The 24,256-nt window shown below is 42.0% G+C and overlaps 1 protein-coding gene across 3 annotated transcripts in view; it reads left to right on the top strand.

Moving 5' to 3' along the window:
* The first annotated feature begins 707 nt into the window (after nt 1–707).
* Nucleotides 708–24,256, top strand: part of rptor (regulatory associated protein of MTOR, complex 1) — a 253,616-nt gene continuing 230,067 nt past the window's right edge. For 2 of the 3 annotated variants that reach the window (XM_070550033.1, XM_070550034.1), the window contains exons 1-2: nt 756–979; nt 5,664–5,838. In XM_070550033.1, coding sequence (XP_070406134.1) covers nt 5,671–5,838 — 168 coding nt within the window. In that variant the 5' untranslated portion in view covers nt 756–979; nt 5,664–5,670. Of the gene's footprint in view, nt 980–5,663; nt 5,839–24,256 lie in introns of all 3 variants that reach the window. The other variant, XM_070550035.1, reaches the window with a different exon arrangement.

Below are 24,256 nucleotides of genomic sequence, written 5' to 3'. Positions count from 1 at the left end.
TATTGATTCTCATTTGTGATTTTCAAAAAAATTCTCTCTTTCAGTTGTAATTTAAAAAAAAATTGTGTTTCATTTTTAGAATAGTATAGACTATTTTATTCATATTTGTAAAAACAATAAGAAAGATTTCTGAAAAACCCAACAAGGGACTGTTTCAGTAAATTATCCATTAGCCAGAATATGAAGTGATGTTGAAAATTTTAAATATGTAACATTATTTATGATTGTCCTTCGAATAAAAAAGTAATCATTCAATTAATTAATTACATGAATAATGAGAAATATGACAGTGATTTACTGATTTCTATTTATGTAAAATTTTTAGTCTTATCAATTTTTGAGTAATTTTTGTTGTTGATTTAAGTCAGAAAATGCCCATTTTTGTAATGTATCTAGTCCCGTATAAAGTGTTAAATTAAAATAATATGTGTTCTTCTATTCCCCTGCTTCATATGTGTTAATCGCGTGATTCAGTCTGTTTATGTTTTGGTGCGTGACCGGAAGCAACAGCGGTGACGTTTCACGACAGCTTCGGTGCATTCTGGGTCCAACCCAACATGGCTGCGCCCTTGCTGAAGTGCTGAAGCAGTGGCATTTCGTGGAAATTCTCGGTTTAGCCTGAGTTTTTCGTTGACACCGTCTCACCGAATCCGCTCCCAGGGTCGCTGGTTTGTACACGACCGCAGCAGGACCCCCGTCATCGCTGAGTGTGTCCGTGTGCTGGCGTGGCTGTGGCAGAGTGTCCGTATGAAGATGGGCCTCGTCTCCTGCTCCTTCCCATAGCGAAGAGCCGCGGGGAGAGGAGCCGCACAGCCCCCTGCAAACACACACCCGTCCACTTTGACGGGTTTCACCTCCTGTACCGGCTGTGGACGCTGCCCTACACCTTCCTGACCAGGATTGTCTGCGCCACTGTGTCTGTCATCGTCCGGAGACGGAGAGCTTCCCCAGCCCGGGTTGACAATCCCGCCGCACCAAGGTGGTCTGCATCTGCTACACCATTAGCGCTATTTCTGCACATCTGCTCCGTATCACTTTTCTAGCTGCTCGTTCGGTTTCACAATCTAACGGGCAAGTTTTTAATAGCAGTTTGACAGCTGATAGCTACGTTCAGAACCACTCTGGAGGAGAGCAGCTGTCCAAGTTAGCCGGCTAGGGTAGCTAACTGAGTGCTTTGTGTTGAGACATCAACCAGGATAGTTTAATTAATTTAAAACCAGGTCATATGCGTACTAAGTTCAAACAACACACACATCCACACACTTATGCTTGGAGCTAGCACCGAGAACAACACTAAGGTCTTAAACCAACCGTGACCTTCTGTCACAGATAACTGTTTCCATCCGGACCGTTTTAAATGTGTTCCAATCTGAGCCTGATCGCATCAGTGTGTATTTTTTTTAATGAAATGGATGCTTAATATACGTTAGCTTAATTCTGAGCTTTAATGTGTTGCTTAATTAATGATTTACATCATTAATAGGTAGAAGCCAGGTTCACTGAGAAATTTGTTTTTACTTATTTTAGAAATATGATCAGTCACACAGAACTACATCAAACTGAAAATGAGCATTCGTGGCTCACTCACATTGTCTTGCAAATGGGGATGACTGTTGTTGATTTAGCATTTAGGAGAGAGGAGAGCATGAGTGTTTCTGAATATGCATACTCGTGTGATCTTGTTCACTCATGTCCTTGTGAAAGTACCGTTCCAATCCTACACAACATTTACTCAAAGTTCCCAGATGTGTGCTTGCACCACCCATTGATTCGAGGATGCATCAATGCATCCTTCTGCGGACTTAGGACAGCAAAATATCCTATAATGCATTGCGTTGCAAACTGTTATTGTCCAAACGGCAGAGGCGAAAGCTCATTACTGTAGTGTTTTAGGAATGCAAATAAATATAACATTGTCTGTTATTGTAAAAAAAGTGTTTGTAACCTGTAAGATTGGCTGAGTTTTTTTTCAGACTTTACGACTTTACCTTAAAATGCTAATTAGCTAACCCATTATTAAAAAAACAGTATTGCCTTAAATAGCTGTTTTGATGAAAAATAAGCTTTTTTCTTTTATATAACAGCAGGAATTGCTGGTATTTATCAATTTTGATCAAAAGTGGAACAAATATTATATAAACAATATGTATTGTGTTATTTAATTTAAAGAGCAAGTCCCACTTCCCGTTTGGAAAAATGCAACAAATGCTGTTGCCTGGCAGACTGAGATGGTTAAGCCACCAACAAATACACACACAGGCTCTTAACATCATTGTGACATCATATGGCACCAGCTAACATCATAGTGTACCTCTTAGCCAATAGCGATGGCAGATTTAAATTAAAATGTAGTGCAGTTTTTACCTGAAGATGGTACAACACTGGCCGTTTTAGGCAGAATATTTCAATTTAACTAAGATGCACTATAGTGCCAAATTATTGAATACTTGCCTACAGCACAATTAGACACTCGTTTATATAGTTTATTAGCAAAAAAATTAGATTTGGGGGTGACTTGCTCTTTAACAATAGCAAAAATCAGTTGCCATGACACAACGTAGTATGGTACTGTTTCAAATTCTGTCCTCGTTCTCTCGAACTCTGGAAAAGACTTTCTGCTGTACTTGCCAAGAATGTACTTGTCGAGTACACAAGAACTTAGGTACTGAGAAACAGTCCATGTCTCAGTTATTAAAAGCTAATTGTTAGCATTAGCAACTCTACAACACAGCTGAACTCCTTCAGGCTTGTGCCATTTGTGGAGCTAAAACATCAACGTTGCAAAGTAAGCGATAGAGTCACGTTGCACGATCAGAAGCTAAATGTCCGAATATCAGGAAATAGGACTCCAAATCCTTCCGTGTTCTACTCCTCTCTCCTCTGCCTAAAACCTCATTTATACTTCTCCGTCTGCGTCGGTACGGAGACATGCAACGCCATTATGTTTCAGCGCAAGGGCTCGCCAACAGGCTCGCAGAGGTTGACGGAGACATGCCCACCTTTTTAACTATCTTTTGAAATGGACGGAGACTGCATGCTCATGATTGGTCAGGACGCCCCTTCCTTTAAATTCGTCCACAGCATCGCCTTTCCCCTCTCAAAAAAGATATTTAACAGCAGACACGGAACAGACTGAAGAATGGCTCGTGGAAAAAGTCTGAATATATGAACATTTATTCACCCATGACTGAAGAAGTACAAAGATATGGAGCAAGCGATTTGTTCGTGGACAGAAATGACGAGAAACATGAGTTTAGAGGTGCCGATCGCATGAAGAGGTGGGGGAAAAAAGGGACAAATTTGTACGTGTTAAAAAGTCTCTCAAAGACATTAAAGCAATGTAAACACAATAGTAAATACATTACCATGGACCGGATACATGACTGTATTGCAGAAAAACGCTATGCCCTCTGTCGTCCTGATGGGGAATTGCTTCGCAGTTCTCCCCAGATGACGGAGAAATCAGAGACTGAAACGTCTCTGTCAATGCATCTGCGTCTCTCCCTCCTGGGGCTGATGGACAAGTATTAATTAGGCTTAAGAGTGAGAGCTTTTTTCACAGAGGTTGGCTCACAAGGCATGAATTTATACTAGAGACCACTGAAAATGTATTGAAATCAAATGAGTGGATTTGGTCTTTAATTGCAAGCTGTTGCAAAACTATACTAGTATACATTAGCACGTAATTAGTTATTTTCATCTCTTAGAGCTGTGTTTTAATTTAGAGGGATGGTGCGGTTCCTATGTCCATTGACAAAAAGTTAAATAAAAAGCAACAGCTTAAAAGAGTTATAGAATAGTGACGTCACAATAAAAAAGTCATGATATTTTTTATTCTTTATCACCCCCCATTTTTTTTTAAGTCAGTCAGTAAAGTCAGCGCAACCTGAGATCTTGCAGTTAGTGTCGTTTTAGTTGTTTCAGGAAAAAGTGGTCATGATTCTTAAAACAAGCTCTTACTTAGATGTTGGCTGCTTTTATTTATTTTCTCTGCAGATGCTCCTACTTAATTAGAGATCTGAGCTCTGGGGAAAAATAATGAGTGACTGACGGTCTCCCATCATTTTTAGCAGTTATGTTTTACATTTGAGGGCAGCACAGTGGTGCAGTGATTACCACTGTTGCCTTTCAGCAAGGAGGTTCCGGGAGTTTGCATGTTCTCGCTGTGCACGCGTGGGTTCTCTCCGGGTACTCCGGCTTGCTCCCACAGATGATTGTCAAGTTAACTGGTCTCTAAAAATTGCCCTGACGTGTGCGTGTGTGCACTTGGTTGTTAGTCTTGAGTCTCTGTGTTGCCCTGCGATGGACTGCAACCTGTCCAGGGTGTACCTCGTCTGTATGCCCTAATACTGGAGATGGGCACCAGCCCCCCACGACCCTGCGTGGATAAGTGGGTACAGATAATGGATGGATGTTTTACATTTGGATCAATGCCATAGTGTAAAATCAGTCTTTCCAAATAGTGAAGCATGATAGAGATGCACCGGATTAAAAATCATCCAATGATTGGAATCCGTCAATATTAAGGATAACTGACTCATCTGAAACTCAAACATCAGACTTTTTGGGGCTTGTGAATGCTAAGCAGCAATAAATGTCAAAAGATGTTCTGGGTCCTTTACCTTACCATTGTTAAGTGCCAGTTCTCACAAGCAATAAAAGATTCTCCATGCGGCTTTAAAAAAATTTTTTTTTAACTTCAAGAATGTTGATTTTAAAATTACCTGTAAATTCAACAATAAATATAATCCAATGCAAAATGTATTTATATAGCACAGTTAGCAGCATGACAGCTGACCAAAGTGCTGGACAGCAAATAAAAGGAAACAAAATAAAAAATAGATGAGTCAAGAGGTAAAACTTACTGTGTAAAATCACATAAGGGATAAAAATAAAAGGTACAATTGGTAAAATAAAAATTGGTTTCAACCTTGAAAACCAAAAATATTTGCATGTCTGGTCGAAATCCGTTAGCAGGAAGTTACGACTACATCATTACCAGACCTCTGCCATGTTTTTGTGTCAACGTAATGATTGAAAACCAATCACATGTTTTTTATCTTCATGCAAACCTTTCAGTCTGACTGAGATGTATTTGAGTTGGACTAACACACCCAAACATTTCTATTGGGTATTAAATTAGTCTTGGGTGTGTAGTTTCAACTAGACCCAGTCAGCTTTTCTCCATTTTTGGGTGACACATGTCAGGCAGTCTTTTGAAAATCCACCAAATAAATTAATTCTCTTCCTTTATAACTAGCTGAGATGCTTTAGGAAGAACTAGGGGGTAGTTGAAGGAGGAAAATTAGGAGTATTTTTTCAGGATCTACCTTCATCTTTAAGGAAATCTAAGGTGCTCTTATATATTTTAATATTTCTAGGAAGATGCTGATCACTTACTGGAGGAGGGTTATTTCAATTCCTCTGAAGAGCATTAAAGCCATCCACCTTAGTGCTCCTACTCCGGTCCTGTCTGTGCAGAGTGTGTGGCTATTTGTTTATTGTATATTGTAAATCTTCTCTCAGGACTCATGTGAAGACACGTTTTAGTGCAGTGTGTGAAAACACACACTAACACAAGTGTGAGCTGGTTTAATATGTTTTATCTGTGATGATGAAAGCCCAGCCGGAGACTCATCAGACTTGTTGTTGACCCCCTGTAGGGCCCTGATGAAAATGGACTCAGACTTGCTTCATTCACCGGCCGTGGGCCTCGCAGAGGAAGAGGAGGCCGACATGAATGACTGGAAGCTTCCGCTGGCCTTCATGAAGAAAAGACACTTGGAGAAGATCGAAGGCTCTAAGGCTTTAGCACAGAGCTGGAGGATGAAGGACAGGGTAATTCTGTCTGTTTGCGTCCACATTTCCTTAAATGTCAAGCTCATTTTCACATTTCTCTCAGGAGCTGGTGTTCATGTTTGGAGAGAATATAAGGAAACAGGAAGTCTTAAATCTCTGATTACATCAGCTGGATTGTTACCTCAACTTCCTCTTGGAATTTTAAAATGCCCAATTTGCAAATTTTGAATAGAAAGCTCATTTCATTGTTTTTTTTTTTTTCGTCATTATCAACTTGAATGAAAGGACCAAATACTTGCTACCAACTAGTTTTTAAGCTAGGCCCAGAAATGATTTGGAGTAGTAAAAAACATAAAAACTAACCCATCCTGTTCAACAGGATCTTTTTTATCATTAGGAATTTTTCATGTTCATTTCTGCTCTCAGAGCTCTTTGGATGCTAATCGGTCAAAAAAATTAAAATAAAAATAAACACATGATGGGTCTTTTTCTGGCATTAGTTGAAATCTGTAGGAACACATTAGCAATAATCCACCAAGAAGACTTTTTTTGAGCACAGTAGACATAAGATTTTTTTAGATTTCTTTTTTAGATTTAGGTTCTAATCTGATCAAGAGGAAAAAAAAATTGTAAACAAAACAATTTAAGATTAGATCGTAGGTTTAGCCCCTGCTTAACCAAACATGTCTGAAACGAGAGAACTGTTGATAAAAACAGTTCAGGAATGTTGCATAAAGCAAATGTTTGCCATGTTGGTGCGAGGTCTGAAACTAGAGAGGGGAATGGTGTATGTTCAGCAGGAGCAAGGTCCACCTATCAGCACCTCAGAGAATCACTAATTATTGTGATATCCGTTATCGGGCTGTTTCTATTCCTTTGGACAAAGCCTAAGATCAGCAGAAATGCTATTTATTGAAACTACACAATTCAAAGGTCCAACCCCCCTTTTCCAGGCTCCCCTACCCCTAAGCCGTGCCTCCAGAGTATAATAATCAGAATCAACTTTATTGTCAGTGCCCCAGCATCCTGAAGCATAGAAATTTGTCTCCGCAGTACAACCCTGACCAATGTTACACACACAACACATTTCAGAGTTACTCTCGACATGGAGTAGCTTTGCTATGCAAAAAAAAACAAAAAAAAAAAACACCTCAAACATACAAGCACGCACATTTGCCAGCTTGAGACTCCGATGGGTATGCAGGGGCGGTTGGTACCCTGTTTTCCCCTCGTCAGGCTAAGACCGCCAATCTGAAGGCAGGGGTGGTAGGTCGGGTTTTCAGAGCATCTGTCTGCATTCCTTTGTGGAGGTTTTTTCTTCTCGCAGCTCAAGGCTACCAGGGCTCCAGATTCAGATAAGATGAATTGTTCGAGTCTGGCAGAGATAATATTCTCTCTGCCTTTCAGTTTTTATCTGATCATTCAGTCTCTCAGTGAATAAAATTTTTGGGTTTAAGCATTATTATATCATGCATTAACGTTCTCCAAGATCACATCCATCTTGCCACTAACACTGGGATCACAGCTAGAACCTCTAGCTTGCGATTCACCTCGACTGACGTCCCAGTCTGAGCAGTTTCCACATGGCTGAGACTTTCCATGGGTACAGGTTTCCAATCGCACTCGTCTTACCCATTTTCCAAAATGTCAGAAATCCTCCCACTCCAACCAGAAGAAATCCAGTTATTATCAGTCCGAAAATCCATATGTCTTTGATGTCCTCCACGGACAGCTGGGAAAGGCATATAACATTCCACTCCTTCCAGGAATCCAATATATACCCCACTGGGTGCGTACCATGTGGACAAATAGGAACCCCCTGCTCCTTTCTCATTGTTGAAAAATCTTGTCAGTCGTGTTAAATGACCAATTAACTAAATCCATGATTTAATAAAAATGAGTTTTCAGGAGGAATGCAGAGAAGCGCTCTTTAGGCAGACAGGACAAGAGCCTTGAGAAAAAGATAAGGGAGAGAAAAGAAGATAATAATAATAATAATAATAATAATAATAATAATAATAATAATAATAATGCATTGGACTTATATAGCGCTTTTCTAGACACCCAAAGACGCTTTCACACACTCTCACATTCACACACTGCTAGTGATGGTAAGCTACTTGTAGCCACAGCCGCCCTGGGGAGGTCTGACAGAGGCGAGGCTGCCATTTGGCGCCGTCGGCCCCTCTGACCACCACTAACACAGGCAAGTTGGGTGAAGTGTCTTGCCCAAGGACACAACAGCAGGATACCCCTGGCGGGAGCTGGAATCAAACCCATGACCCTCCGATCATGAGGCAACCCGCTCTACCACCTGAGCTACTGCTGCCCCAAGATGCGATGCTTGCTCTACAGGGTTCAGTTTTATGTTTTTGACCCGCTGTTAGTGCCTTTTCTGCAATAAGTCTCATTTTAACACACCTACGTAGCTGTTAGGGGTGTGCCATTTTAGGTACCTTACCATTCGATTTTGATTCAGTCTTTCAATTCGATCATTGATCATCTCTGCCCATTGACAGAGAACAGGCTGCGTTCACAGACAACAGGTCCATCACATACACTTTTCCCAAAAAGAACAAAGCCAGATTCTAAACAGAACGTGTACAATAATTCCTTAAATGAAATTTGCTATCAACAAACAGAATGCAACATTCTACACTATGCAGCCCAGCTCTGGCTTTGCTTTGTGTTCAGCTGCTCCAAGCCAAGAACACAGGAATCGTGCACATAGACAGAGGACAGTTTGGCACTTGGGTTATGATCCAGTCATTAAGAATAGGATATTAACAATAATTGGATGAGGTTTTACCAGGATTATACGTTTCAGAGGCAAATAAAATTATTTTTTGTTGACACATTTAAGGGGTTGCCATCAGTATGTGAAGAGCATTTCAGGCAATCTGGCAAAAAATTATTCAGAACCAACCCCCCCGGCTCCTTTCATGAGTTCAAGTATGAGTTCACGCGCATACTTCAAATTTTCAGTAAAATACAAAATCAAGTGTAACAGCGGTGTGCTTTGAAAGAACAAGATTGGGTTGTGTAATAACCTGCACACAGTGGCAAATTATTGGCTTCCTGCATTTTTATTATGGCAATTCATTACGTTCTGCTGGAGGCTACTTTATCCAGACTTTTGAGAGGAAACCTTAAAGCTTTCTCTCATGAGTGACCATGGAGTGTTTGAGCTCTCATAAAGCTGTCGTTTGATCCGCTGCACTGCTACCAACCTGATTATTTCATCGCCTCTTGGCTACAAGTGCTGCTATTATAATGATGGCAAATGTCACTTAGTCATTCATAACCCTCACACACTCTTCACCTATTGTAGAAATCCACCCAAATGAAAATTGAACACATGGCCGCTGTTAGAACATGAGTTGAATTAAACTGCAGCACCCGCTGACGTGTCAAGCTGCAGGGAAATGAAGACATCATTAAATGTGAGGCTGCTATTGATTCAAAAGAGGCAATAAAGACAGACTGGAATTGGCATTCCTATCAGAAAGTCATGCTAAATCTACTGTGTAACATTTATCACTGCTCAGGGTGTTTTCAGGCCACAAGCCAACATTTGTTAACCTGTAAAAAGGTTTCACATTTCCGAATATCAGCTGCTCTAATACCAGTTTTTGTCATTTTTGCAAGAATCATTTGGCTTTGATAGAACTTTTGGCTGAAGTTCGAGTCACAACAAAACGATGAATTCAAAAGCCGTTTAGCCAAAATTATGTTTTAATGGAAATTGTGTTGGGGTATAACTCAGGGTGCATAAGGAATGAGATGGTCAGGACTGCTGTTGTCATTTAACCAAATGTTTACATGTTGTACAGGTTTTCATGTGTTCGGGACCTTTGCTTCAGTCAGTATGTCCCCGGGCAGCTGTAGCTACAGTGTAGCTCATCAGCAGTGTGTGAACTGTTGTGTTGTAAGGTGCCTTGGGGAGTTGTAGGATTCTTAAAGGCACTGTATAAGTACAGGCTGTTTAACATTAACTGTTGGGAGGTTTTGAAGTGCTTTCTTGTGTTTTGGTGTTTGTGTTTGGTTTATCTAAAGGTCTCATTTACATATTTTTACAAAAAATTTGCTGTTGTCTGAATGAACATCTTGTGTATTGTTTTCTGTGTAAAATAGGCTCTGGCACTCCTGTTTCAGGAGGTAGAAGTTTTTCAGAGGAGTAAAGCCCAGTTTAAGCAAATGTAACACCCCTCGCTCTCACTGACAACACACAGCAGCGAAACGGTCCACAAATTTACTCCCACCTGCCGCGGCTGGAAATTTTTCTCGGGGAAACACTAGTTAGCTTCTACTAGCCGACATGTGCTCTGCTCTCTCCTGGCTGCAAAGTCAAGATGGGTGGGGCCTTGAATGGTTATTTTCCCTGTGACATAGAAGAGACTGGTTTCTCTGACCTAATCATTACCTTCTCTCTTTCCTTTCTGCAGCTAATGCAGGTGATGGGGGTTAAAGACAATTTTCACATTCTGCATAAGAAACTCAGATTGGCCAATTGTATTTCAGAAAAAACAAGTAAACAAGACCTTTAATGACCGTCGTTGTCTGAAGCTGCAGAGATATCGAATAAAGTGTTTTACAACAAGTTGAGGCAGTGAGAGGAGCGTTCAGCAGCAGATTGTGAGTGAGCTCTAGTATTCTGCGCAGTGGGAAATCAGAGGTCTTGATGAGACTCAGACATGGAAGATTAAGCTTTAGAATTACTCATCTCATTGGTCCGTCTTATGTTTTCTTTCCCTGTTGGGTTTTTGTCGGTCCACAGTGGCTTGTGTGTGCAGCTGTTAGTGAAACGTGTTTGTGTGTGCATTTACTGGCCTAATGAACACTGACAGGAGTTTAAAGATAACCTGTGTGAGAGCTGTCTTTGTTGTAGGGTAGGGTCAAAGGTCAGGGAAAACTTCAGATGAGAGGTACACTCTTTAAAGATAAAATATCACTTAAATTCCAGAAAGGTGCCAGTCAGAAGGGTTTTGCTTTTGTATGCTCTTTGATATCACAGTGACTTGACTCAGCTGAAAGAAAATGTTCTACTGGTAACAAAATGCCTCAAGATTTGTTTTCAAATTGATTCTTTGCTTAGTTGTCGGCTTTGTGTCAACTCTAAATCGGTGCATCTTTTAGGATCAGAGTCATTTAGTTTCGTGGGTCAGAATAAAGCTAATAAACAAGAAAAATTGTTTAAGATGGTCCACTACAGGGACTTAAACTGATTGAAAAGACAGCTAAAGCCTCCTCATAAAGGGAAAATTAACTTTATAATTGTTATAATTGTTTTTAGACAATTTACCCCGGTGAATGAGAGGGTAGCCTCCCTCCGCCTACGTGTGGGGGGACTGGTTTTGACTGTGGTCTGTGCTTATGCACCAAACTACAGTTCAGACTACCCACCCTACCCACCCAGACCTTGGAAGGGGTGCTGGAGAGCGCTCCTTCCGGTGGCTCCCTCGTTCTGCTGGGGAACTTTAATGCTCACAGGGGCAACGGCAGTAAAACCTGGAGAGGTGTGGTTGGGAGGAACGGCCCCCCTGATCTGAATTCGAGTGGTTTTCTGTTATTGGACTTCTGTGCCAGTTAAGGATTGTCCATAATAAACACCATGTTCAGACATAAAGGTGTCTATATGTGCTCTTGGCACCAGGATACTTTAGGCCGCAGCTCGATGATGGACTTTCTTGTTGTTTCATCTGACCTGCAGCCGCATGTCTTGGACACTCGGGTGAAGAGAGGGGCAGAGCTGTCAACTGACCATTACCTGGTGGTGAGTCGGCTCCGATGGTGGCGGGAGGATGCCGGTCAGACCAGGCAGGCCCAAACGTATCGTGAGGGTCTGCTGGGAACTTCTGGCAGAGTCTCCTGTCAGAAGGAGCTTAAATTCCCACCTCCAACAGAACTTCCAAAATTCTGATTCTGGAGGAGCAATGTGGTTTCCGTCCTGGCCGTGGAACACTGGACCAGCTCTATACCCTTAGGGGGATCCTAGAGGGTGCGTGGGAATTTGCCCAACCGGTCTACATGTGTTTTGTGGATTTGGAGAAGGCATTTGACCGTGTCCCTCAGGGGTCCTGTGAGGGGTACTCCGGGAGTATGGAGTACCAGGCCCTCTGATATGGGCTGATAGGTTCCTGTATGATTGGTGTCAGAGCTTGGTCCGCATTGCCGGCAGTAAGTCGGGCTCGTTCCCAGTGAGAGTTGGACTCCACCAAGGCTGCCCTTTGTCACCGATTCTGTTCATAACCTTTATGGACAGGGTTTGTAGGCACAACCAAGGTGTTGAGGGCATCCGTTTTGGTAGCCTGAGGATCAGGTCTCTGGTTTTTGCAGATGATGTGGTCCTGTTGGCTTCGATAGGCGGATTGGTGCTGCATCTGCAGTGATGCGGGCGTTGTACCGGTCTGTCGTGGTGAAGAGAGAGCTGAGTCAGAAGGCAAAGCTCTCGATTTACCGATCGATCTATGTTCCTACCCTGACTTACGGTCATGAGCTTTGGGTAGTGACCGAAAGAACGAGATCGCAGATACAAGCGGCCAAAATGAGTTTTCTCCACAGAGTGGCTGGGCTCTCCCTTAAAGATAGGGTGAGAAGCTTGGTCTTCTGGGAGGGGCTCGGAGTAGATTCGCTGCTCCTCCACATCGAGAGGAGCCAGTTGAGGTGGCTCAGGCATCTGGTCTGGATGCCTCCTGAACGCCTCTCTAGTGAGGTTTTCCGGGCACATCCAACCGAGAGGAGGCCTAAAGGAAGACCCAGGACACGTTGGAGGGACTATGTGTCTCACCTGGCCAGGGAACGCCTTGGGATTCCCTTGGAGGAGCTGGCCCAAGTGGCTGGAGAGAGGGAAGTCTGGGCCTCTCGACTTAGGCTACTGCCCCCGCGACCTGACTCAGGATGAGCAAATGAAAATGGATGGATGGATGGATGGATTATTTTTAGAAAACATGAAGAACAGTTGTCTAATTTCCAACTTTTAAAAGGAACAATATGAAGTGACTTTTGCATGTTTCTAATTTCATCGCTGCATGGCGAAATCTAACCTGATTATAATAGTGTACACAGAAAAAGATGCCAAATGTCAGCTGATATTTTATTGGGATTAAGTTGTAATTAAGATAGATTTGGTGGATCATTAAAATCACCAAAACTATTGTTTTCTTGGGTTTGTGTTCAAATTACTTTCATATTTATCAGTACTTGGCGTCTTGGGGGCAGTAGTAGCTCAGGAGGTAGGGCGGGTTGCCTCATGATCGGAGGGTCATATGTTTGATTCCAGCTCCTGCCAGGGGTATTCTGCTGTTGTGGCCTTAGGCAAGACACTTCACCCAACTTGCCTGTGTTGGCGGTGGTCAGAGGGGCTGACGGTGCCAAATGGCAGCCTCGCCTCTGTCAGACCGCCCCAGGGCGGCTGTGGCTATAAAGTAGTTTACCATCACTAGCAGTGTGTGAAGGTGAGAGTGTATGACACATTTTTGAGTGTCCTAAAATGCACTATATAAGTTTGATGTATTATTATTATTAAAAGCATCGTACATCACCTGTTGAGTTGGACACCTTAGCAGCTCTTTATTGACACTTGTATAGTACCTTTTTGAGTCAGAGGACTCCAAAGCGCTTTACAATACAGTGAATTGTTCTTACACACACACACACACACACACACACACACACACACACACACGCACACGCGCACGCGCGCACGCACGCACGCACGCACGCACGCACGCACGCACACACACACACACTTTAACCCCTGGACCACTATTGTCCTATTTAACGTACCCTGTTGTCCCACACAAACACGTCCTACATTTTGATGGTTTTGATGAAAACACGAGTTGTGAATGACTCAGCTATTAAAACAACAAGTTCCAGTTTAGTATCTGCTAAACTGACTTAGAAAATTTCTTTTTCTTAGTAATGGTGATTAGTGGTAGCGGCCATCTTCAGCTGGATTGACTCTAAAAGCTAATCGGTGGTAGTTGTCCATCCAGTGTTTATGGTGATTCTTGCCCACTTCCCCCAAATCTTCTCTCAGAAATACAGAAATCATTTTAATTTCCCTCCCATCCCTTTGTGCATGCTTCACACACGTCGGCCATGGGGCTCTGCAAAATAATGAAATCAATAAGTCATCAATATTCAGGCCCCATTTTAATCATGTGGAAATGACGCTGTGAGCTTTGCTGTATCATTAGTTGAATTCAATAAGTGTTTTCAGTTCATTAAGCAGTGAATGGACTTCCAGTCACTGACACATGAATGTTTGCTGTGTGCCTATAATAATTATGTAGTAGTGATTTTATGGTCGCAGCAGCTTTTGTTGTTTGGAGTATTTTGGGTTGATGGAGCTCCAAATCAAATGGGGATGTTGTACAGAATACTGAATGCTGCTCTCAATCCAGCCTAAAAGGTCAACTTCACTCATATTTTAATACATTTGCAGTGGTTCATAGTAGGACTGAATCTTTTCTTAGTTGTTCTCTGGGGAGAAATGGAGTCATTTCGCTGTGGGGGGGGGCATGGAGTCATTTCGCTGCGGGGGGGGGGGGGGGGGTGTTACATTGGCAGAACGTTTTCCTGCCATTAGAGCGAGGAAGGAAGGGTAATAGCACGTGGAACATTTTGGTGCCATGCGTCGGTTGTGAGAGCGGGGTTGTTGGGGGTGGGGTTTGATTTAATATCTGTGGTACTGAATTTCAGGCGTGGTGCCTGAACACTGAACAGCCTTTACCTTGTTGCGAGAGTGAGTCCGTAAACGTTAAGCTACATTGTGACGTAGATCTGTCAAACTTTTCTGAATCTAGCGTTTCACCGTCTTTTTTTCTACCAGAAGCTTTTGCAGGAGATATATGTAGGAGACATTTTTTCACATTCAGCCTGCATGTCAAACTCAAAGTGACTGATCATTAAAAAAAAAAAGTAAAAAAGGGTTTCTCAGTGAACTTGCTCTTTAAATGAATCACAATTATTGTTACTTCTGATGCATTTAAAGCTTTAACTGCCTTTATCACCATTTTCCCTTAAAAGGAACCTTTTTGCACAGATTCTCCTTTAAGATGAAAGTAACTGTTGTTTACTGACGTTTACATGGCCTTCTCATTGAATCACGAGTTGCTGAACTTCAGCGTGTCCGATTTAAATGACTTGGAACATCTTACGCAGGAGGAAGATCTCACCTGCATTCTGACTAATTCAGTGTCAAAGAAACGTTTCCACAACAGCACAGATAACAAAGTTGTACTTAAACCAATCATGGAGGTTCAGGTAATTCTCTCATTCAGTTCTGTTATTAATTAGCTCGTGACAAAAACAAAGGGCATCTGATAAAGTGATTAATCAAATCTTTACTTGATTTGATTATGGAAAGCTTTGATGGCTGTCGCCTACTTATTTAGTGTAGAAATACACCAAACAACACAGCCTTTCTCCTCCTTTTCATCACTTTCAAATATGTTTTTCATTCTTTCAGATCTTCAAAGCTGTTTGAATTTCAGACGAATGACTGTATTTGGGCCTCATTAGAGAATGAAGTCACCCAGATTTGGACCTGTTGCTGTTTCATGCTTGTTGCAGCAAGTCTGAAGGAAATTGATTCCCGCTACCTTTTTAATAACCATCATCAATAATCAACCTAACAAATGGATTAATCAGGAGCCATTGATTGATGTGTGAGCGCTGATAAAGGCTGTTAGGGAGTATTGAAAGGGCGCTGAGGGAGAAAATGCTGGTAAATCCCCCCCCCCCCCCCCCCCGGGTATTTGAGCAAGATCGTTCAACCTCCAGAAAAATGACATGCACATCAGACTCCCTTTAATCACTGGCAACGAGCAAAAAAGTAAATGTGTAAAACAACGTTTATGACTGGCAAAAGTTTTGTAACCGCTTGTTACAAATCAGTGAATGGGTTTTGTCCTCATGGGCTCACATAGAAGGAAACACGAGTCTAAGACGTAGACCCGTCCCACGACCAGATTTTTGAGATTATGTTACGAAGCAGCCATTTTTTTTCAACAGCTGGTTGTCATTTAATTCATTTTCAACAACATTTTGATTTATAATTCCAGAGATTCATGGTAAAAACTACACATTGTCTCTTTAATATCTAATTAATAAGCATTAATAAAACTGTCAGGGTGGCTTATATTGTGACAGTTTTCTGATCTGACATTATTGATGTTTCACTGTCAAAATAATCAGTTTTTATAAATGATTTATTCATGGTGCATAAACACCACCACATCCACAAGGCTTAGGGTCCAACAGCTCCCATAAGGTGGGGACTAATTTGGGGCGACGGTGGCACAGGAGTTAAGTGCTTGCCCCGCAATCGGAAGGTTGCAGGTTCGAGCCCCGCTCAGTCTGTCGCTGTCGTCGTGTCCTTGGGCAAGACACTTAACCCACGTTGCCTGCTGGTGGTGATCGGAGGGACCGGTGGCGCCAGTGCTCGGCAGCCTCGCCTCTGTCAGTGTGCCCCAGGGCAGCTGTGGCTACATCGTAGCTCATCCCCACCAGTGTGTGAATGTGTGTGTGAATGGGTGAATGACTGATTGTGTTGTAAAGCGCTTTGAGGGGTTCCATGACTCTAGAAGGCGCTATATCAAATACAGGCCATTTACCATTTACCATTTAATTTATGACCATAAGCCCTGAAGGTTGATTAAGGAACATTTATTTGAGTTTTCTTTGTGAGCGAGGTAATAAGTGAAATAAACTGGCAGATTAATCTGTAGGAATAATGCAGAACACAACTGTGTGCTGCCATACTTAAATGCCATGGTGCGTAGTGGAAAAATCCCACATTTATCTGCTTTATTCTTGTGCAAATGAGCATCAAAGATGTTATAAATAACCTGCTGGATGGAAACAAATAACGTAATCAGGGCTGATTTTTATAGCCTTTTAATTATCTCTCCATCCTGAGTCACTTAATCATTATTAACACCAGCGTGATAAAACTGGATCGAGTTTTTTGTGCTTTTGAATGTTTATATAAAAACAGAGAAATGACCTTAGAGTTTTCTCAACAATTTTCTTTGACATTTTACCTGCAGAGACGAGAACGTCTTTCTTCTCCCTGCAGATTCTGCAATCAGATTTCTCCAAAGTGTCCTGCCATTTCAAATGTTGTATTTAAAGGGCAAATCTGAGTGTTTTTTTCCCTATTCGAACCTCATCCTCTCCCTGGGTGTTTGATATTTTATTGAGCCTGAACAAGTGGAGATATTTTAGTATTTATTTTTGTAGTACGTGAACTTTTTGTATTCACACAAATACAAATCAGACAGACACACTTGTGCTTTGAGCACACTTTTGAAAACAGTTACTGGTAACAACGTGTTATATTTGTCAAGGTAAATGAATCAGTTCTTGTTTCTGCTGAAAAATGCTGCGTTTTGGAAGCATGTTACAGGTTAGTTCGCCACGGCTCGTCTTCTGTTTCCAAATGCCTTACTTGCACCCTGAATCAAACATACAGGTGCTTGTCATGAGAACATCACGACAAAGTTAATTTATTTCAGTAATTTGACTCAAAAAGTGAAACATGTATATTAGATTCATTCACTACACACAGATTGTTATATTTCAAATACTAATTTTCTTTTAATTTTGATGATTGTAATTGACAACTAATGAAAATCCCAAATTCTGTATCTCAGAATATTTGAATATTGTGAAAAGGGTCAATAATGAATAGCCCTAGTTATTCCACATTGATTATCTCACAGTGTAATCTGCTAATTCACTCAAAATCATTTAAATGGTCTCTCAGTCGAGTTCAGTAGGCTGTCAAGAGTTCAGTAGACCACAATCAAGGGGAAGACTGCTGACTTGACAGTTGTCCAAAAGACAACCATTGACATCGTCACCGCAGAGTCTCACTAACCACATGGACAGATTGTTTGCTTAGGTTTTCCCCACATTTAATGCTCCTGTCGTCCTTGAAGAAAGACTCGAAGCTCAATGAAACTCATCCATTTTCTTCTCCGTGTCTGGTTCGATGATATCAATACAGTGAGATGCATTTCTATACTTCTTTTCACACAAAACCTAAAATCATTTTTGCCGCTGTTCAAAAATAAGCGTTTTTGGCATCAACTTTTGGCATGTGTTAGGGCTGCACAATATATCGAAAAGTTATCGTCATCGCGATAACAGGACGTGCAATAGGCCCATCGCAAAGCACGTCAAAAACGGCGATAAATGTTTGGTTCAAACATTTCCATCCGTGTCATACATCAACGTTTTGTAAACCAGCTCTGTTTTTTACACGGAAGTATTATTTGACCAATCAAATGTAGCCCTTCTGATATGCGGCCAATCAGATGGGTCCGTTCACGTAATACGACCGCCCCCTACGTAGACTCTTAGGATGGAAAGCAACACCCGAACTGAGTTAGCGGCGCCGTTCCCTTGTTCGTCTTGCTGGCTCAGATTAACGAATGCACTTTGTGCTGAGGTTTCTGGAATCAGAGCTGCTTTCAAACGTGAACGTGAGTCCGCTCGGTGTCGTTAAGCAGCTGATAATAACCGGGCTGACTCCAACGCGTGCCGGTGAACCAACCCACCTTAGCCCCAGGCTCCGGTTAGCTTCCAGCTAAAAGGCTACAACACTCTCCTCCCAGTCCCACCCTGCTAAAGAGGGCCTGGAAAAGTTCCCCACACATCAAAGTGATTTTTCATTTATGAGCTTTTATAACCTTGTTAATCAGGATAGTTGATTTGCTGCTGCAGTTATCTTAAGAGGAGCTAGTTCAATTTGTTAGCTTGTTATCAGAATCATAGTTGCAGTTTCATCATCTGAGCTGCTTTTTAAGATCTAGGTAAACTTGTTCAATTTGGGGTCAAAACCAAACGTTTTCACATATTTTCCATGTAGTTTTTTTTTTGCCAGTTCCTCTTCTGAAAGGTAGACAATTGTTTTTCTCTTTCCCTCAGAAAAATCTTAATTTTCTCCTAGTTTGGCCCAGCACAGTTCACTTCCCAATTACAGCAACAGCCTTATATCATAACCACATAAGTGGAGAAAATGTTCAGTAGCAATGAGATAATTTGCTGTTGCATTTAAGTGATGTTAACTATTATTTAACATTTAAACTTATTTTCTGATTTTATTTATTCAAAAAACCCTGGTAAGGGATGTTTTTCTGTATTTGGAGCATCAGAAAAAGTTTTATGGTGGAGGTGATGTTTTAAAGTCACTGAGAAACTGCATGCATGCAGTTTGTTGTTTTGCTGCTAATACAGTAGCAGGTGCAGCTGCACATTTTTGCAATAAAAATGTTATGTTGTAATGGAATTCATGCATTAGTTTTTGTTTGCTTTGAACCCAGAGCAGACGTCACACGCCAGACGACATCAACACTGCATACTTTAGTATTTGTTCATTTATGGTGAGTAATATCGATATCGCAATATTAATCAGAATCAGAGAATCAGAGAGAATTTTATTGCCAGCACTCCAGCGAACCAAGCATAGGAACTTGACTCCACAGAACAGCCTGACCAAGATTACACACACACATATAGACAGGACAGATACAGGCAGACCACGAGAGCAGCCATAATGGCGCTCATTTCAATAGATGAAGAGGGGATTACATGAGGAAAGTTCAGGGAGGGAGAAAAAGGCAGGTAGGTAGGGTTTTCACAACATTTGTCTGCATTCCTTCCATCGTGGGGGTTTTTGCACGCAACTCCAAGGCTGCTTATGGCGTCAGATTGGATAACAGGACTTTGTTTGGGTCAGGCAGAGATAATTTTCCTCTCTGCCTTAAAGTCCGTATTGATCATTCAAATCCTCCAGTGAAGCCAATTCGGTGATTAAACATCTCCACACCGTCCGGTGACCCTCTCCGAGATGACATCCATTTTGCGCACTAACACCGATAACGCAGCTAAGACATTATCCAGCTTGCGATTCACCTCGAGTAACGTCCCAGTCTGTGAGGTCTCCGCCCGGACGGTGCCGTCCATGGTTGCGGGTCGCCCTCCAATCGCTCCCGTCATCCCAATTTTTCAGAAAACCAGATATCCTCCCACTCCAATCAGAAGAAATCCAGTGATCATCAGGCCAAATATCCACACATCTTCGACGTCCTCAATGGACAGCTGAGAGAGACAGATGACATTCCACTTCTTCCAGGAATCGAGCATATATCCCGCTGCGTGTGTCCTGTGAGGGCAAGTGCGAGCCCCCTTCTCCATTCTCATCATAGAAAAAATCTTATCAATTGCGTTGAATGACCAATTAATTAAATCCATTTCTGAAAAATAGTGATTTCCAGAGGAAATGCAGAGAAGCGCGCTGTAGGCAGACAGGAGAAAAAGAGCCTTGGGAAAAAGATAAGATAAGGGAGCAAAGCAGAAGCGACTGTGCTCTGTGAGTGCCAGAAGAAGCACTGTTATCGAATATCGCAGGTTTTCCTAATATCGTGCAGCCCTAGCATGTGTCTTTAAAATGTATGTATATCATATATGAAATCCTGGCACATATCAAACAGGATTAGAAAATATCTATAAAGCCCCAGTGGCTTGCATTCATTTTTTCTTATTTCCGGGGACCCTTGGCACAGAAGTACAGGTGCTGGCCAGTAAATTAGAATATCATCAAAAGGTTGAAAATATTTCAGTAATTCCATTCAAAACGTGAAACTTGTACATTATATTCATGCAATGCACACAGACCAATGTATTTCCAATGTTCATTACATTTAAATTTGATATTCATAAGTGACAACTAATGAAAACTCCAAATTTGGTATCTCAAAAAATTAGAATATTCTGAAAAGGCTGAATATAGAAGACACCTGCTGCCACTCTAATCAGCTGATTTACTCAAAACACCTGCAAAGGCCTTTAAAAGGTCCCTCAGTCTTGTTTTGAAGGCACCACAATCATGGGGAAGACTTCTGACTTAACAGCTGTCCAAAAGACAATCATTGACACCTTGCACAAGGAGGGCAAGACACAAAAGGTGATTGCTAAAGAATCTGGCTGTTCGCAGAGCTCTGTGTCCAAGCACATTAACAGACAGGCGAAGGGACGGAAAAAATGTGGTAGAAAAAAGTGTACAAGCTCTAGGGATAACCGCACCCTGCAGAGAATTGTGACGACAAACCCATTCAAAAATGTGGGGGAGATCCACAAAGAGTGGACTGCAGCTGGAGTCAGCGCTTCAAGAACCACCACGAGGAGACTCATGAAAGACATGGGATTCAGGTGTCGCATTCCGTGTGTCAAGCCACTCTTGAACAAGAAACAGCGCAAGAAGCGTCTCGCCTGGGCCAAGGACAAAAAGGACTGGACTGATGCTGAGTGGTCCAAAGTTATGTTTTCTGATGAAAGCAAGTTCTGCATTTCCTTTGGAAATCAAGGACCCAGAGTCTGGAGGAAGAGCGGAGAAGCACAGAATCCACGTTGCATGAGGTCCAGTGTAAAGTTTCCACCGTCAGTGATGGTGTGGGGTGCCATGTCATCTGCCGGTGTTGGCCCACTCATTTTCCTGAGGTCCAGGGTCAATGCAGCCGTCTACCAGGAAGTTTTAGAGCACTTCATGCTTCCTGCTGCTGACCAACTTTATGGGGATGCAGACTTCACCTTTCAACAGGACTTGGCACCTGCACACAGTGCCAAAACCACCAGCACCTGGTTCAAGGACCATGGTATCCCTGTCCTTGATTGGCCAGCAAACTCGCCTGACCTTAACCCCATAGAAAATCTATGGGGTATTGTGAAGCGGAGGATGCAATACGCTAGACCCAACAATGCAGAGGAGCTGAAGACGACTATCAGAGCAACCTGGGCTCTCATAACACCTGAGCAGTGCCACAGACCGATCGAGTCCATGCCACGCCGCATTACTGCAGTTATTGAGGCAAAAGGAGCCCCGACTAAGTATTGAGTGCTATACATGCACATTCTTTTCATGTTCATTCTTTTCAGTTGGCCAACATTAGAGAAACAAACATTTTTTCATTGGCCTTTAGAATATTCTAATTTTCTGAGATACCAGATTTGATGTTTTCATTGGTTGTCACCTATAAATATCAAAATTAAACGTAATAAACATCGGAAATACATTGGTCTGTGTGCATTGCATGAATATAATGTACAAGTTTCACGTTTTGAATGGAATTACTGAAATATTTTCAACCTTTTGATGATATTCTAATTTACTGGCCAGCACCTGTAGATGGTCGTGACTTACCCCTTCTTTCCACCGGAGCCGTCAGCAGCACGTTACTGCAGCAGCACGTCTTGCTCGCGTAAGCTGCTGCTTGGCCCTTCCCACGAGACGCAAAGCAGCAGGGGAGCAGCTGTCACTGACAGAGCACGAAGTCACACGAGTGACTTCGTCAGTAAACACAACAACAAGCAGGAGAAAACTACAACATGGCTCCAAAAGGTTTGTGTTTTATGTTCTGTCCATTTTATAATCGCCAATACGGACCTGAAAAACAAAGGAGACCGCTAGCTAGGTGATAACTTCTCACGGGGCCGCACAGTTAGTAACTTTTTTTTAAAAGTAAAGCAAGCGGAAGGCAGTACGTTTCTTTATTCTGAAAATCTCGGGAGCTTCGCTCCGTTTCCGCGTCCGATTTCCTGTCTTTCCTTCCCCAAAAATGTTGAACTTGACCCGTTTCAGAGGCGTCGCGCGTAGAAAATAGAACCGGCGCGTAAGGGCCACGACATGCTGGTCCTGAGACGCGGCCGACTCGCGCTGCTGACGGCTCTGGTGGAAAAGGTTCTGTTGACCACAGCGGTTCCTATCAGCAGCTATGACGTGCTGCTGCAGTAACGTGCAGCTGACGGCTCCGGTGGAAAGAAGGGGTTAGGCTCCCTATAATCAGGAGTAAGGCTGTGAACTGGCAAGAAACTGGCAATACGATATAGATCACAATACAGAGGAGACAATGTGATACACTGTGATACTAAAATCCAGACAGTGTTTGCAATTTTTAATATTTAATTTAATTGGAAAACTCAGGCCAGACGCTTCCAAGATGCATCCAGTTTTATAGCGAGATCTTGTTTTTCTGTCAGGATGAAGGCGATAAAAACTGCTGCCACCTAGCAATTGGAATTTGAATAGCACCAGACAAAAGAAATATATAGAATGTTTGCATGTCATTTGTCAGTAAAAAGGTCGTACACTGCTTAGAAATATCGATTCGGTATCATAACACAAAACATCACAATCTTTCAGTGTATCGATATCTTCCTACATTTCTAATCTGAAGCATGTGGGGTAAAGACATTTTCTGTTTATGTATGACAAAACTTGGTGTGCAAAGCATATAAAAAATAGAAAACCTGGTAAAGAATTTTTAAACCTTTTTCTAAACAATTTAAAACAATAATTGTCATAAGGTGAATAAAGATGGATATTTTTAAATAAAGAACAAGCTAAATGTTATGAAAACACAAAATTCATAATTATTTTACTTTAAGTTCAAAATGTAAAAACGAAAATGACTAGTGATGGGATTCATGACTCTTTAAAGGGAGCTGTTCATTAGTCGGTCGTTTACCTCAAAGAGCCGTTCAAAAGACTGGCTCTTTTGAACGCAGCTGAGCCGTGGGGGGAGCAACGTGTTTCTCCGTTGTCTGTGAGCGCTCGTGGAGTCTGTGTGTGTGTGTGTGCGTGCGTGCGTGCACGTGTGTGTGGGTGGGGTGACGAGGTAAACGGCTCCCTACAAGGACTCGGTTCTCCTTGTTCACTTTGAAATTCAGAAGATTTGATTCATTCGTGAACGTCACATCACTAGAAATTGCATTTCTTCCTGCTTTCCTGATGATTTCTTTATTTAATATTGAACAAAAATTAAGCTGAACATTTTTGAACTAACAGATTTGGTTTTTTAAATAGAAAACTACAAATGTTAAACTTACGCTAGTGTAATTAAAAACACTAAACATCAGTATTTATGCTCCTTGTGTGCACCGATTAACATGTCTTGTTGTTCACCAGGACCACAAGTTTGTCCAAGGCTTATACATGATGCTTTAAGTTGTTTAACATCTTTATTGCAGCTGTTTTCACTCTAATAAAGCAGCTACAGTTAAGCACCATAGACTGATAACATCACTTTCCATTTCCCATGGAAGGGTTTTGACATCCAGCATGTTAGGAGGAAAAGGGCAAAGTGGGAACAAATGAGGTAGAAATGAATGAAGTGATGTAATGTGTTATGCCGCTGTGTGTAAGGATGCATGTGTACACGCAGAATGTAGCCCCGCTGAGTCCCACTAGCACACTGACCTTTCACTCAGCTGGTGGGAACGCGCAGGGACCTTAATTAGTTTACAACTGCTGCCGTTCTAACCCCGCTCAGCCATGAGGACGCCAGGAGCCCACAGCAGACTTTCAGACCGTACCCACTGGATCTAAGTTAAAGAATGTGGAACACAACCTGGAAAGGTTGTCATAACCAACACATCAGGTTTATGT

Source organism: Nothobranchius furzeri, chromosome 4, assembly GCF_043380555.1.
Source record: "Nothobranchius furzeri strain GRZ-AD chromosome 4, NfurGRZ-RIMD1, whole genome shotgun sequence".
NCBI lineage: Eukaryota > Metazoa > Chordata > Actinopteri > Cyprinodontiformes > Nothobranchiidae > Nothobranchius > Nothobranchius furzeri.
This window is presented reverse-complemented; position numbering and strand designations above follow the sequence as displayed.